This window comes from Dendrobates tinctorius, unplaced genomic scaffold, assembly GCF_039654945.1.
Source record: "Dendrobates tinctorius isolate UK_male_01 unplaced genomic scaffold, ASM3965494v1 ptg000011l, whole genome shotgun sequence".
Taxonomy (NCBI): Eukaryota; Metazoa; Chordata; class Amphibia; order Anura; family Dendrobatidae; genus Dendrobates; species Dendrobates tinctorius.
Genome location: NW_027361679.1, coordinates 118,229,979 through 118,246,071, shown reverse-complemented (window position 1 = coordinate 118,246,071; position 16,093 = coordinate 118,229,979). Strand labels below are relative to the sequence as shown.

At 42.1% G+C, this 16,093-nt stretch overlaps 1 protein-coding gene across 1 annotated transcript in view; it reads right to left on the bottom strand.

Annotated features, from left to right (window-relative positions):
* The window catches only part of KISS1R (KISS1 receptor), a 291,499-nt gene extending 277,805 nt beyond the window's left edge, over nucleotides 1-13,694 (bottom strand). The window contains exons 1-2 of the mRNA XM_073546900.1: nucleotides 13,176-13,694; nucleotides 6,396-6,520 (exon numbers count right to left, since the gene is read on the bottom strand). Of these exons, the coding sequence (XP_073403001.1) occupies nucleotides 6,396-6,520; nucleotides 13,176-13,413 (363 nt within the window). The 5' untranslated portion in view covers nucleotides 13,414-13,694. The remainder of the gene's footprint in view (nucleotides 1-6,395; nucleotides 6,521-13,175) is intronic.
* Between the last annotated feature and the right edge of the window lie 2,399 nt (nucleotides 13,695-16,093).

The window sequence follows — 16,093 nt, the reverse complement described above, 5'->3', positions numbered from 1 at the left end:
TCAGAACTGCCACCGGTTTCCAGCCATTGTCATACATGACCATGTCTGGCTGTAGATTCAGTGATGTCAGCCACAGATCTGCCTGTTATTTCAGAGATGTCCACAACTCTACTCTTCAGCATTGTGCAGTATGTCACTTAAGCATATTAGCTTCGGCACAGCCTTTTGCCGCTTGGCTGAGGCTGTGCTGCAGTGCTTCCAGCTTGTGACTGATGTGGCCATTTCAGAGATGGAGGCTGAGGAGGAGGACATGCAGGATTTGTAGACTGTGGGGGCAACCTTGACATATGGCCCGCAATCCTCAGCGTCGGAAAGATACGTTCCATCCCAAGGTCCGACTGGGTCCCGGCTTCCACTATGTTAACCCAGTGTGCCGTCAGTGGGATGTACCATCCCTGCCCACAAGCACTTGTCCACGTGTCCGTGGTTAGGTGGACTTTCCCAGTAACAACATTGTTGAGGGTACGGGTAATGTTATAAGACATATGCTTGTGTAATGCCGTGACAGCACAACGGGAGAAATAGTGGTGGCTGGGGACAGAGTACCTTGGGATGGCCGCCACCATTAGGTTGCAGAAAGCTTCCATCTCCATGAGCCTAAAAGGCAACATTTAGAGTGCAAGCAGACGATAAATGTGTGAATTCAGTACTGTGGCCTGTGGGGCGTTTGCTGCGTATTTCCGCTTGCGTTCCAATGACTGGGGTATGGACAACTGAAGGCTGCTCTGGGACAAGGAGGTGGACGTGCTTGGATGATGGTCTTAGTTGAGTGTGGGCAACGACAGGACAGGTCAGGGCAGGAGGCATCTTCGAATGCACCGTGGACAGGGGATAGGCTTGCACACACAACTGTGGAAGAAGCAGTGGTGTCACCCGCAGACACTGTTCCTGGAGTCTGGGGTTTGGCACCAAAAGTCAGGCGCTTTGCTGCCATGAGCCTGATCATGCTGGTGGTGGTCAGGCTGGTAGTTTTGCTATGTATGGCAGGTGGGGCAAATGGCCTGTTTGGGGTTATCGGCAAAGTCTTTCAAAAACAACCAGGCTCGGGAAGACCTAACAGTTGTACTGCCAACTTCCGTAGTGTTGGTGTTACGAGGAACGGTTGCCCGCCTTCTGTCTGCGGCCATCACACTGCTTCTTCCTGCCTGTTGGGGTGCTACGCCGCCCTCCCCCTGTGTGCTGCTGCCCTCGCTCTGCATGTCCTCCTACCAGGTTTGGTCAGTTACTTTATCATCCACCACCTCGTCTTTCACTTCCGCACCCTGGTCCTCCTCCTAACTGTCTGGCAATTGAGTCTCATCCTTGTCCACCTCTTGTGACACGTTCCCACCGTCACCTTCATGTGACCGTGGCTGCTCAAATATTTGGGCAGAGGCCAGAATCTATAAATGGAAAGTGAACAGCTCTTCGGAGTGTCCAAGTGTGGAAAAGTTGTCTCCGGGCACTCGGCATGGCAGGAGGAAGGATGATCAGGGTGGGGAATATGTGGTTCAGACTCATGGCTACTCAGACTTGACCGTGTGGAAGACAAGATGCTGGTGGGGGTGGCAAAGTGACTGGAAGCATTATCCGCTATCCAACCAACAACCTTTTGACACTGCTCAGGGTACAATAGTGGTGTTCTGCGATCCCCTAGTAATTCGAACACGAAGGTCCGGTGAGAAGATGTGGGTGTTTGTTGTGGCACAATTTCAGCTTGCCCATGGCCTCGGCCTCTGCATGCACCATCACGTCCACTTCCCACTTTCCTCTTCATCACGTCCACTTATTTATCTGTGGGTGTAGTGATGATTTTTACACTGTGGATGTTTTTAAAAACAAACACACAGTGATTGTTGCAGAATGAAAAATGCAAATATTCCATTGTAGTGGCCAGTACATTGTGATTCCCAAAACATTGTACCCAACTCGCGCTTTGAGAGCCATGGACTCTCCTGACTATATTAATGTCAAACATGTCTATGCTAACTGTGGTTTAGGCACATTGTGAGGCTCAGAAGGGAGAGACACATTTGGATCTAGGAGCACAGATTTTGCTAGATTTCTTTTGATGGAAGCCATGTCACTTTTCTAGAACCTTTGGGCAACCAGTAACTTGGAAACTCCCTATATTTTTGTTAACAGGTGACAGATCCAAGTGGGGACTTGAAGGTTGGCGTTTTGCGGTACAGAAAATTTTGGAACAGTTCACTTTTATCCGTTGCTGTATGCTGAGCACTTACATCAGGATTGCCATCTAAATATTTGTAACACGTAATTCTGATGAAACACCCAATGGATCCATTCACTAATGAGGCAGGTGGAGTTACTGCGGCTTCTATTTATTGTTGTCCAGCTTTTCAGAAGTGCACAAAACTGCGGCAGATCACACATTTGTGCATGCCTAAAATGATGCTTAAAAAGATTAACACAGCTGGATCATAGGCTTGACAGAGTCCAAAGTTTCTCGATCTGCCTCAGTATAGGGGATCTCCCATTGGAGTTTTTGTCTGAATCGTGTATTTCAGAGATTTACACGGAAACCCTGGTGTAAGTGCTCACCGTAGAATGCATGATAAATGTGCACTGTGCTTTACTGTGATCTTTGGGAGGCAGAGTAAACAAATCAACAGCAGGTCAAGAATTGTTTTTTTCTTTTTTTATACCGTTTCTCATGCAGTATAAGTGATTAGATGACTTTATTCTTCTGGTTGATTCCATTACAGCTATACTTGATTTAAATAGTTTTTTGTGTTTGGCTGCTATCATACACTAAGAAATACTTTTTTTACAAAAACAAGTTTTTGTATCACTATATTTTGATAGCTAAAATTTTTCTGCTGAAAGAGTCATGTTTTTTTCAGGATGAGTTTTTATTGGTGCCATTCTTGGGTGCAAAATATTTTTTAATCGCTTTCTATTCCGATTTTTGGGAGGCAAAATGAACAAACACCAGCAATTCAGGAATTGTGGTGGTGCAGGCACTGCTCTGGACTGTGACAGCTGGGGCTTGACTATCACGTAAGTTGATCTCCCGGGGGTGAATGTACGGGCACAGCTACTGTGCCTTGCACAATTGCCATTACATACCCATACGTCAAAGGTAGGGAACCCCTTCCTGATTATGAAGTAAGGATACCTCAAAGGTCATGAAGGGGTTAAGAATGTTGCTTCCCTCTGTTACAATTTTAACAATTTTTGACTTTTCAGTGTCAGTTACATCACTTTTTTGTCTCTTGTAGCCTGTGGGAAACAAGCTGCCTGATAATTCTGCACACCTTCATAAAGGGAGTTTATATTTTTAGGTCTTATTTCCCTCATTACACAAATATACATCACTCGATTTGCTTCAAACAAACAAATATTCAAATTTCTACAGCTTGGAGTTGGAAAATATGTACAAAAATTATGATATGGTCAAAAAACTGATGTGCATAATTAATTGTGCGCACAGTATATGTGTGCACAATACAGTATATGTGTGTAGCATACAGGGAGTGAATAGCATATGCAATTATAAATACTGTCAACACAAATGTTTGTAGGCGTAAACAAGTAGCCAATCACTCAATGAATTAGTAAAATGATGCCCATTCATTGGATCGATTATGCTGGAGCAAAGAAATCATCACTCTCAGCAGCACATTGCCACCTGTAAATAGGAGATGTGCTGCCAATAATATAATATATAGGGGACACAGCGATCTGCAAGTGAATGTTCCAGCACCATTCTCTGTCAGCCATGTAAAGAGGCCAGTAAACAAGTGTAGGACAACTTGGATATGCCCGACCGGTACTTATTTAATAGTCTGAAATCTACTTTTGTAAATGCAGCATAAATATTTCTGTTTAATGATGCAATATGTATTTAGGCCCTATTTTTAATTTTACCCATGATCACACTTTATCTAAAGGGGGTTTTACACATAGCGACATCGCTAGCAATATCGCTAAAACGTCACTGATTTTGTGACGTTATAGCGATATCGCTAGCGATATCGCTATGTGTGATACTTACCTCCGACCGCTCCCCCGCTGGTTATCGCTGATCGTGCGAGATCGGGCGGCTCCATTTCTCGTTGTCTGTTTCCTGCTGGGCTTCCTGCTGTGTGAGACGAGCGACGCTGGACGCGGACGGGAGGACGTCAGGATCGCTGTGTGTGAAAGATGAGTATTGTCCGCTGTATCGCTGCTGCATCACTGTGAGATCTGCCTGTGTGAAAGCTCACTAGCGATCATTTAGCGATGCACCAGCGATCCTGACCGGGTCGGATCGCTGGTCGGATCGCTGGTGCATCGCTAAATATAAAAGGGCCTTAAGGGCTTATGCTCACTTGCGAGAAATATGGACGAGTGCAATCCGATAAAAAATCGGATTGCACTCTGACCAATGTTATTCAATGGGTGACATCTCAATTGCGATTTTTTTTCTCAGCCGAAATTGGAATGTCTAACAATGAATTAGGAGAACAATAAAGATGGAAAAAAAGTGTTTATTGTTTTATTTCATTAAAAGACTTTTTTCTGGCTGTGTCTTTTTTTAACCCATTAACAACTATAGGATTAGTAATGAATAGGTCAAGTATAGCATGGCACTACCACAAGGTGCACAAGTAGGTTACCCAGACCCAAGTGAATAATAATAAAGTAATTTGGCACTCAACTGAATTGTCCTTTTTAAGTGAAGTCTTTATTTATGTGCAGTCCTACAAAAAGACGTTTCCGCCTACACTTGGCCTTCGTCAGTCCACCTGCTGTCTATATAGTTGTAACAAACGTATGTCCATGAGCAAAATAATTTTTTTGTAAGTTCCTGCTTCCAAATATGGTGTACGCATATAGCAGGCTTCCAACTACCCTTAAGGTGTGTTGTGCTGGTAATTCAATTAGATGCAATATATTCCATAAGGAAATGAGGAGAGGTTCCCGCTGGATTGCTGAAGCAATTTGCCTGTGGAAGATGTCTGTACTGAGACCGGTGTAAAAATATACCTGTAGAAAATGTCTATACTGAGACTGGTAGCAAAAGGCCCGTATGGGGCATATAATAGTAGCTTGCAGATGTGCAGGTGAGACCGGCAGCCTAAGGCTAATATGGGGCTTATAGATGTAGGTTGCAAGCGTGCAGGGCTGAACGTGGTATCCACCGCCGTTTATTACATACATACAGGTCCGAAATTCTACACACAAATACTCCTAACAGTATTAGTCACTGACATCTATAAATCTAACTGTTCTGCATGGATTTACTGTATGTAAACCATGTCTCCTATCCTGTTGGCTTCTGCAATGATTTTACAGAAGCCGACAAATGAATTATCGGCTATTCTGCTATCTCTCTATGAAATATAAAGATATATATATATGTGTGTGTGTGTGTATCAATGACATATATACATACACCTGTTCTATGTGTATATATCTATTCTACCCTATTCTATTCAATACTTTATGAGGCATCTGCCGCCTTTTAATCTATCTATCACTCTACCTATCGATCTATCTATATATGTTTTGAAGATTATTTGGTGTAAAATGATGTGTACAGTTGTATTTTACATTGTGATTTTAACATGAGCTTTGACATACAGAGATCTGCTGTACGTAAAACCTCATGTTAAAATCGCATTGCATACGGATTGCATATGCATGTCATATGGATGTTTCGTGGAAAAATCGCATGGAAATCGCACTACACTCGCATAACACTCGCATTACACTCGCATAGCACTCGTCTGTTTTTTCTGTCCGGAAATTGGACCTTTTTTTTCTCACATATGGGGTATGAGCCCTAAAACTGGCCCTGGACACATGGAACAGCATGAAACCATGGAGGAAGGTTTAACCTGTAAGCATGTACGTAGCTGTAGCAAAGATGAATGTTCAGACAACACCCAGGAAAAGTAGTGCCATATTAGCAGTCACCTTGCAACAGACCCGAGTGTGCAGGCAGCACCCAGGAATATATTTGCACCTTGTTGTACGGGAGCCAACAAAAGTGGACAGCAGGGAGAAATTTATATTGAAGCACACTTTTAGGAGACCAGCGGCAGAAAACAGCAATACCAGTCCAAGCAAGGTATTCACCATGAATGACACATCACCCATAGATTCAGGCAGCATGCAACCAAGTGAGCGGGCATATTATTAGAGGTGCGCTCTAGTCTATGGCAAACCAGTGCACATGAGAGCAGAAGGCGATGGCTGCCGAAGAGGGAAGATGCAGGGACTGTCTCTGAAACCAGGATAATTAGAACCTATTTGACTACTGCAAAGTGTTAGAACATTGGGCACATACATAGCGCAAGCCATTTTGTACAGTGACATAATGTGTAGCAGTTAAACCTACAAATATTAAAATTTTTTAGAGTCATCGTATGAATTGAAATGGTTGTATGTTGTTTTTTTTTACCTACCTGTTGGACATAGTTAACAAACTTGCACATAAATTCTCCGAATATCCATCCAGGAAGAGGATATAAAGCTGCAGTGATAGGCACACAGCACACTAAAAATATGATGTCAGTGGTTGCCAGATTAGCTGTGAAGAAAAAGGTAGAGGAAAAGGTTAGCCATTTTTTAATCATATTAAATCACATACTTTGAGCAACTAAAAAAACAGTAATGTAAATGGGATATTGAAATGTGTCATGTTGCCTCATCACAGACAGCCTTCATCTAGAAGATTCCTGAGGCTATATCAAATTGTCCACAGGTAACTTTGCCATACTTAAGAGACATTTCCTCTTTATGAGCCACGTAAATAATAAAGTACTAGTATTAAATGGTGACCATCCAGATAAATAGCTGAAAAGATCTGGAACGTACAGCCTGAAGGCAATGACGTGAGAACTAGCTATTAATCATCTATATATAAAAATGAGTGTATGTATGTATGTATGTGAAAATGAGGATGAATGAACTCATGGAGATCAACATCCAACACTGTGGAGACACCATCACATGTTTCTCAACACAGTGATTCTAGAGCAATGCCCCATCCCTTATGGGAAATATGCAAAACATGCAAAACAGAAGCCGCGGAGACACCATCACGTTTCTCAACGCAAGCAATGACCAGCCAGGTCTTTCCCTGGGAAGGAACAACCACGGGAAGGGCAGTCTCCAATGAAGGAAACCACCTATGCCAAAACATGGTATCCATCCACAGACAGCTGTTTCGGGGTATTGCCCCTCATCAGTGTGGAGTAGGAAACTGGCTGGTAGGAGCAATGCCTAGTAAAAGACTATGAAAAGGAAGATGAATGACCTCATGGAGATCAACATCCAACACTGCGGAGGCACCATCACGTGTTTCTCAACGCAGTGATTCTAGAGCACTGCCCCCATCCCTTATGGGAAATATGCAAAACATGCAAAACAGAAGCCGCGGAGACACCATCACATGTTTCTCAACGCAAGCAATGACCAGCCAGGTCTTTCACCGGGAAGGAACAACCACGGGAAGGGCAGTCTCCAATGAAGGAAACCACCTATGCCAAAACATGGTATCCATCCACATACAGCTGTTTCGGGGTATTGCCCCTCATCAGTGTGGAGTAGGAAACTGGCTGGTAGGAGCAATGCCTAGTAAAAAGACTATGAAAATGAGGATGAATGACCTCATGGAGATCAACATCCAACACTGCGGAGACACCATCACGTGTTTCTCAACGCAGTGATTCTAGAGCACTGCCCCCATCCCTTATGGGAAATATGCAAAACATGCAAAACAGAAGCCGCGGAGACACCATCACATGTTTCTCAACGCAAGCTATGTATGTATGTACAGTATGTGTGAATCAAGCCATGCCCACTCCACATAGCCACAAGCAAAGCCCCATATAATAAATATCTAATATATACTGTACATATATCTATATTTATACCCAAGATTAGTCCAAAATACATATAATATCTGGCACTTCCTAAATAATATCAAAACAAGGCGTTTTTGGATCTATATCCCATGATGGAACCGAAAAACATGAAGAGATCCAGTATTGAAATAAAATATCATATTTTATTGAAAAACATTAAAATTCTTTTAAAATAACAAAATGCCCAGCAGGAGGCGCTCAAACATCAATATATGAATAGTATAGTCACAAAAAGTAGCACAGTAATCTATATAAATCTAAATCCTAACGCGAAGGTATATACCACTAGTACCAAAAAAAGTATACCATCTCCATACACATATTGGATATCCAAAAGGGGTATGACAAAATAAAGGCAGTCCAACCTATTATACACAACTATATATATGACCTCAGTGTCTGAAAAAATCGTGTTAATCAGAGCCTAGAAAGTTACTACATAAGGCCAGGAGAAGTATGTCTAGTGACTGTGAATGGGTGGAGGAGGCCGCGCCATTCAGAGTCACTAGTCACCAGCGTCTTCACAAGTATAATTTATTCGGGTTTCTTTAGACAAAATACTCCTGGTTGCATCACAGGGAGCATCCATCCCTGTGACATATACTTTCCATTAACCACGCGACCATCAGTCAAACCAAAATATATACACATATACAGTATATATATATATATATATATATCCAGTATATCTTCGTAATATATCTGAAAACTGAGTAATTGCCCTATTTCTCAACTTTTATCAGCATGCAGTCATGCAGTCCTCCTTTGTCTCAAAGTTGTTCTCTATAAATGATCACTCAGCCTTCAGAATTTGGAGAGGAGATAGTAGCACCCCTTAAAGTTTGTGTAAGAGACAATATACTGTGAGAAAGAAAGCTGCAAGGTGGGGGATGTCTGCTTGGCTCAGCGCACAACATCTCATTGGCTGTGAGTACACAGTATAGTTCTTAGATTAAACCACCGACAGCCTGTCTTCTGAACAAGCACAGAGAAAAAATAATGTGCATTTATAGAAACCAGAGGAGCAAAGGAATACATCAATGCACCTAAGGGAAACATAGGATTTTAGAATTACAAAAATGTACAGAATTGAAAAGTTAGAAATCATTTATTTCTTTTTACTTATTTCTCTGCATCTGCAACTATTTGGAGGCAAAACAAGTACTATTTCTCCATTTGGTGTGTTATGTATAGAAAAAGTGACCTTAACTGCATAAAATATACATATTATACCATTGCAGCAATTTTCTTTAGCTGCCTTATTATGGCCAAGCACTTTCCACAACTTCAGATTTAGTAATACACTGTGAGGTAGCGCTGTCATTCACATAGGGGATCACTCGCTTGGCAGCCAAATAATCACGTCCGGCACGGGTTTGCCATAAAACAATAACTCCATGCGGTTTATTCAGGCACCATAAACCCACAGCCATAACATAAAGTTAATTTAAACAGCATAGCGTCCTTGCCAGAGCTCCATTCTGTTACCCTGTAGTCATACAGGTTATGCAATGTTCAATATGCAGGCTTTCTAGCCACCAAGTTATCTCACCCTATCAGGGTCTCCTCATGGCTGCTTCATCCTCCAGACGTTCATTCGTTCCCCTGGGAAAAATGGTCATTAATGACTCTGCCCTTCATCCTCTCTCCTCAGACATCCACACAGTGCCCCCTAGCGGACACAGTGGTCACTACACCACAACACCTATAGTTCAGTCTCTTCTAACAAAGGAGTTTCCCTTGGCTCCTAAGACATAGATGTTAGCTGCATACATGCAATGGCACATACAGTTCTATAAAAATATTTTATTTTCTGGAAGCTATTGAACATCTTGATCAAATCGCCACTCCCCTTTCCCCAGCACACAGCATATATACATTGCGTTGCGAAAGTATTCGGCTCCCTGGAACTTTTCAACCTTTTCCCACATATCATGTTTCAAACATAAAGATATCAAATATAAGTTTTTGGTGAAGAATCAACAACAAGTGGAACACAATTGTGAAGTTGAACAAAATTTATTGGTTATTTTAAATTTTTGTGGAAATTCAAAAACTGAAAAGTGGGGCGTGCAATATTATTCGGCCCCTTTACTTTCAGTGCAGCAAACTCACTCCAGAAGTTCATTGTGGATCTCTCAATGAGCCAATGTTGTCCTAAATGTCTAATGATGATAAATATAATCCACCTGTGTGTAATCAAGTCTCTGTATAAATGCACCTGCTCTGTGATAGTCTCAGGGTTCTGTTTGAAGCACAGAGAGCATCATGAAGACCAAGGAACACAACAGGCAGGTCCGTGATACTGTTGTGGATAAGTTTAAAGCCAGATTTGGATACAAAATGATTTCCAAAACTGTAAGTATTCCAAGGAGCACTGGGCAAGCGATCATATTTAAATGGAAGGAGTATCATACCACTGCAAATCTACCAAGACCCGGCCGTCCCTCTAAATTTTCATCTCAAACAAGGAGAAGACTGATCAGAGATTCAGCCAAGAGGCCCATGATCACTCTGGATGAATTGCAGAGATCTACAGCTGAGGGACAGTCTGTCCATAGGACAACAATCAGTCGAACACTGCACAAATCTGGCCTTTATGGAAGAGTGGCAAGAAGAAAGCCATTTCTCAAAGATATCCATAAAAAGTGTTGTTTAAAGTTTGCAACAAGCCACCTGGGAGACGCACCAAACATGTGGAAGAAGGTGTTCTGGTCAGATGAAACCAAAATTGAACTTTTTGGCAACAATGCCAAACGATATGTTTGGCGTAAAGGCAACACAGCTCATCACCCTGAACACACCATCCCCACTGTCAAACATGGTGGTGGGAGCATCATGGTTTGGAGCTGCTTTTCTTCAGCAGTGACAGGGAAGATGGTTAAAATTGATGGGAAGATGGATGGGGCCAAATACAGGACCATTCTTGAAGAAAACCTGTTGGTGTCTGCAAAAGACCTGAGACTGGGATGGAGATTTGTCTTCCAACAAGTCAATGATCCCAAACATAAAGCAAAATCTACAATGGAATGGTTCACAAATAAACATATCCAGGTGTTAGAATGGCCAAGTCAAAGCCCAGACCTGAATCCAATCGAGAATCTGTGGAAAGAGCTGAAGACTGCTGTTCACAAACGATCTCCATCAAACCTCACTGAGCTCGAGCTGTTTGCCAAGGAAGAATGGGCAAGAATTTCAGTCTCTCAATGTACAAAACTGATAGAGACATACTCCAAGCGACTTGCAGCTGTAATCGCAGCAAAAGGTGGCGCAACAAAGTATTAAGTTAAAGGGGCCGAATAATATTGCACGCCCCCATTTTCAGTTTTTGAATTTCCACAAAAATTTAAAATAACCAATAAATTTCATTCAACTTCACAATTGTGTCCCACTTATTGTTGATTCTTCACCAAAAATTTACATTTGATATGTTTATGTTTGAAGCATGATATGTGGGAAAAGGCTGAAAAGTTCCAGGGAGCCAAAACTTTCTCAAGGCACTGTACATACAGTCATATGTTAAAGTTTGGGCACCCCTATTAATGTTAACCTTTTTTCTTTATAACAATTTTGGTTTTTGCAACAGCTATTTCAGTTTCATATATCTAATAACTGATGGACTCAGTTATATTTCTGAATTCAAATGAGGTTTATTGTACTAACAGAAAATGTGCAATCTGCATTTAAACAAAATTTGACCGGTGCAAAAGTATGGGCACCCTTATCATTTTCTTGATTTGAACACTCCTAACTACTTTTTACTGACTTCCTGAAGCACTAAATTGGTTTTGTATCCTCATTGAGCTTTGAACTTCATAGCCAGGTGTATCAAATCATGAGAAAAGGTATTTAAGGTGGCCACTTGCAAGTAGTTCTCCTATTTGATTCTCCTATGAAGAGTGGCATCATGGGCTCCTCAAAACAACTCTCAAATGATCTGAAAACAAAGATTATTCAACATAGCTTTTCAGGGGAAGGATACAAAAAGTTGTCTCAGAGATTTAACCTGTCAGTTTCCACTGTGAGGAACATAGTAAGGAAATGGAAGAACACAGGTACAGTTCTTGTTAAGCCCAGAGGTGGCAGGCCAAGAAAAATATCAGAAAGGCAGAGAAGAAGAATGGTGAGAACAGTCAAGGACAATCCACAGACCACCTCCAAAGACCTGCAGCATCATCTTGCTGCAGATGGTGTCACTGTGCATCGGTCAACAATGCAGCACACTTTGCACAACGAGAAGCTGTATGGGAGAGTGATGCGAAAGAAGCCGTTTCTGCAAGCACGCCACAAACAGAGTCGCCTGAGGTATGCAAAAGCACATTTGGACAAGCCAGTTACATTTTGGAAGAAGGTCCTGTGGACTGATGAAACAAAGATTGAGTTGTTTGGTCATACAAAAAGGCGTTATGCATGGAGGCTAAAAAACACAGCATTCCAAGAAAAACACTTGCTACCCACAGTAAAATTTGGTGGAGGTTCCATCATGCTTTGGGGCTGTGAGGCCAATGCCGGCACCGGAAATCTTGTTAAAGTTGAGGGTCGCATGGATTCAACTCAGTATCAGCAGATTCTTGACAATAATGTGCAAGAATCAGTGACGAAGTTGAAGTTACGCAGGGGATGGATATTTCAGCAAGACAATGATCCAAAACACCGCTCCAAATCTACTCAGGCATTCATGCAGAGGAACAATTGCAATGTTCTGGAATGGCCATCCCAGTCCCCAGACCTGAATATCATTGAACATCTGTGGGATGATTTGAAGCGGGCTGTCCATGCTCGGCGACCATCAAACTTAACTGAACTGAAATTGTTTGTAAACAGGAATGGTCACAAATACCTTCATCCAGGTTACAGGAACTGATTAATAGCTACACGAAGCGACCAAAGGCTGTTATTTTTGCAAAAGGAGGATCTACGAAATATTAATGTCACTTTTATGTTGAGGTGCCCATACTTTTGCATCGGTCAAATTTTGTTTAAATGCAGATGGCACATTTTCTGTTAGTACAATAAACCTCATTTGAATCCAGAAATATAACTGAGTCCATCAGTTATTAGATATATGAAACTGAAATAGCTGTTGCAAAAACCAAAATTGTTATAAAGAAAAAAGGTTAACATTAATAGGGGTGCCCAAACTTTAACATATGACTGTACATGTATATATATATATATATATATATATATATATATATATACACTGTAATATATAAATGTACATAAGCATTACATCTACTCAATATGTTTTCTTTTCTGTTGCACAGGACATACAGAATAAGTACACAACTGACATTTCTCGACCAGTTCACTTACCTATGTAAAAGTTAGTCACTGTTCTCATCTGTTTGTGCTTGGAAATAACATAAATAACCAAGGAGTTTCCAACAAGCCCCACTAGCATGAGCATAGCAAAGAAGAGGGGTACAAGCCAGGCATCCACCAGCTGGGGTGGTTTAGGGGGTTCACTCAGTTCCTCTGAGATGTTGTCACATGGGTACAGCAGAAGCTCCAAGCAAGAGTCATTAAATAACAGGGCAGAATAGTTCTCCATTAGAGAAGTCCTGTTGAATTTTAAAGTGTTCTGCCAAGTCCTGGAATGATGACTGATGAAATGAGGATAAAGAGCCAGTCCCCAGCAGGCTGCAGCCCCTGAGTCTTATTGCTCTGCTTCCTGGGATTGCCACTTGTCTGTTGACTTGTCACTGGAGTGAGAATATACCAGCTATGGTGGGTTCCTAGCCCCCAAAAGCAGCAGATTGTTCACTCTTGCCTAGATGAAGGAGCAGGAATGGAGGAGCAGCACTAAGAGCTGTAGTTAGGAGCTGTCCTTTCAGCACCATAGCAATGAGCTCAGACCTACAGTATACACGGGGAAATACAACTCCCACTCTCTCTGCAGCTGCACATCAACATTTTCTGCACCTCTTTCCCAAAGAACATTCCAGCTGGACAAGTGATTGACATAATAAGACTGTTATATATTCTGCAGTCCACACCAGAATTGCCTGAGTCCATTGTCTGTGTGTGGGCACAGTGCTATAGTAGCACATTCCTATATATCGTCTATATGTCTGTATTTAGCGACTGGCTATTGCATTTTTAATGCTAGGATTTTTAGCTATATATTAATATACCATAATCAGGTATATATTGGGAAATTATATAGGTATTATCTCCTCATGTAAAGAATTGTGTTATAGTGACTGAAAGAATCAAGATTGAAAGTATGTAACTGCTGAATATTTATTTTACTCAGTTAAGTAGTGAGTTCATTCTGCAGCTCTTTACAGACAACATCATCCCTGTCCCCAATGGGGCTCACAATCTACACTCCCTATCTGTATGGAATATTGGAGGAAACCCACGCAAACACGGAGAGAACATACAAACTCCTTGCAGATGTTGTGCTTGGTGGGATTTGAATCCAGGACCCCAGCGCTGCAAAGCAACACTGCTAACTGCTGTAATACAATGCAATGACAATGTAATTCAATGTAATACAAATGCAGAATGTTTTCTTGCATATTTATTAACGTACACAAGCAAGGTAATAAGTATTTTAAAATTGGAAATTAATCATAATTACGTAATATTTAATTTGGATCATTTGTTATAGCTGAAGAATTTACAGACTTTTGTAACATTGTTTTCTAACAAAAAGCATGAGATAAATGCATGTAAATCTGGTGCCTACCATATTATTAATACTGGAATGTATACAATAGTAGTTCAGATAAAACCTGACAATTCACACATTCAAGCTTCCTTTTTGACATCCTGCTCCAAAGGCTGAACACCGGATGATTGTGTCCCTCTTAAATAAAAGGTAAGTCAGGCTGCACTATGGAAATGCTGTATGCGCACATTTACACTTTATATGTAATAATAAATGCACATTATTTGTTCTATTAGAGAAAGGGCATAGTCATCCTGATTCATCTAACTGTTGTGAAGCAGAAACAGCATTAATGATATTTGGAATGCACATTTACTGCAGATCCCAGGATCCACCATATGAAGGCTATGTGACAGTTCTATCAAGAGTTATGTAGTCAGGGCCTTTGGGAAGTTGAAAGACAACTTACTAGGCACAGCTGTCTCTCTTGACTGTGGAGGTTACGTTCATTAACTTATATGATCAACAAGGCTCTTACACAGCACTCCTATTAATCACAAAATTAGATGCAGCTGTCTCATGGCATCTGCACAACATAGAACTTTTAAAAGACAAAAGATCACATACAGTAGCAGTAGAAAACATGTCATACCTGTGCTTTTCCCTTTATTTCTTTCACCTGCTGTGCATGGTGGATAGACAACAAATGAAAAGGAGCATTGTTGGCATATAATGACATGGAACTGGTTAATAGAAAACTCTGCCTGCATTTATTTTTTGATAACTACACTGTTTAGGCAATGTGCACATGTTCAGTATTTTACCTCAGTAGTTATAAGCCAAGACCAGGTGTATAGGGGCGCATCTACCATGAGGCAAGTTGAGCTCTTTGCCTCAGGCGGCGGTGCATCCCTGAAGAGAGGGGGTGGAAGATTCTCCTCCTATCCTGCATCTGCTCTGGTTCCTCATATATGGCTGTTCTGTGCGCACAGGACCTGTGATGAGGCCACAGGAGGGGAGGAGTCAGAGGTCACATGATCAGGGGCTTCAGTGTATGCAGGACTCTGCTGTGCTGGTTGTCATGGTACTGGATGAGGGGAAGTTTATGTGTGGGGTCAGGAGGGGTTTACATGGTGGATGTAGCAGAGCCATGTGTATGCAGAGAAGCATGTACAAGGTGTGCGGAGCGGAGCCACGTGTGTACGAGGTGTGCGGAGTTGAGCCGTGTGTGTACAAGATGTGTTGAGTGGAGCCGCATGTGTACGAGGTGTGCGGAGCGGAGCCGCATGTGTGCGAGGTGTGCGGAGCAGAGCCGCATGTGTACGAGGTTTGTGGAGCGGAGCCGCATGTGTACGAGGTGTATGGAGCTGAGCCGTGTGAACGGAGCAGAGCAGAACCGTGTGTGTATGAGGTTTATGGATCAGAGCCACGTGTGTACGAGGTGTGTGGAGTGGAGCGGTGTGTGTATGGTGTGCGCGGAGTGGAGCCACGTGTGTACAAGGTATGCGGAGCAAAGCCGCGTGTGTACGAGGTGTGCAGAGCGGAGCCACGTGTGTACGAGGTGTGCAGAGCAGAGCCGCATTTTTACAAAGTGTACGGAGTGGAACCCTGTGTG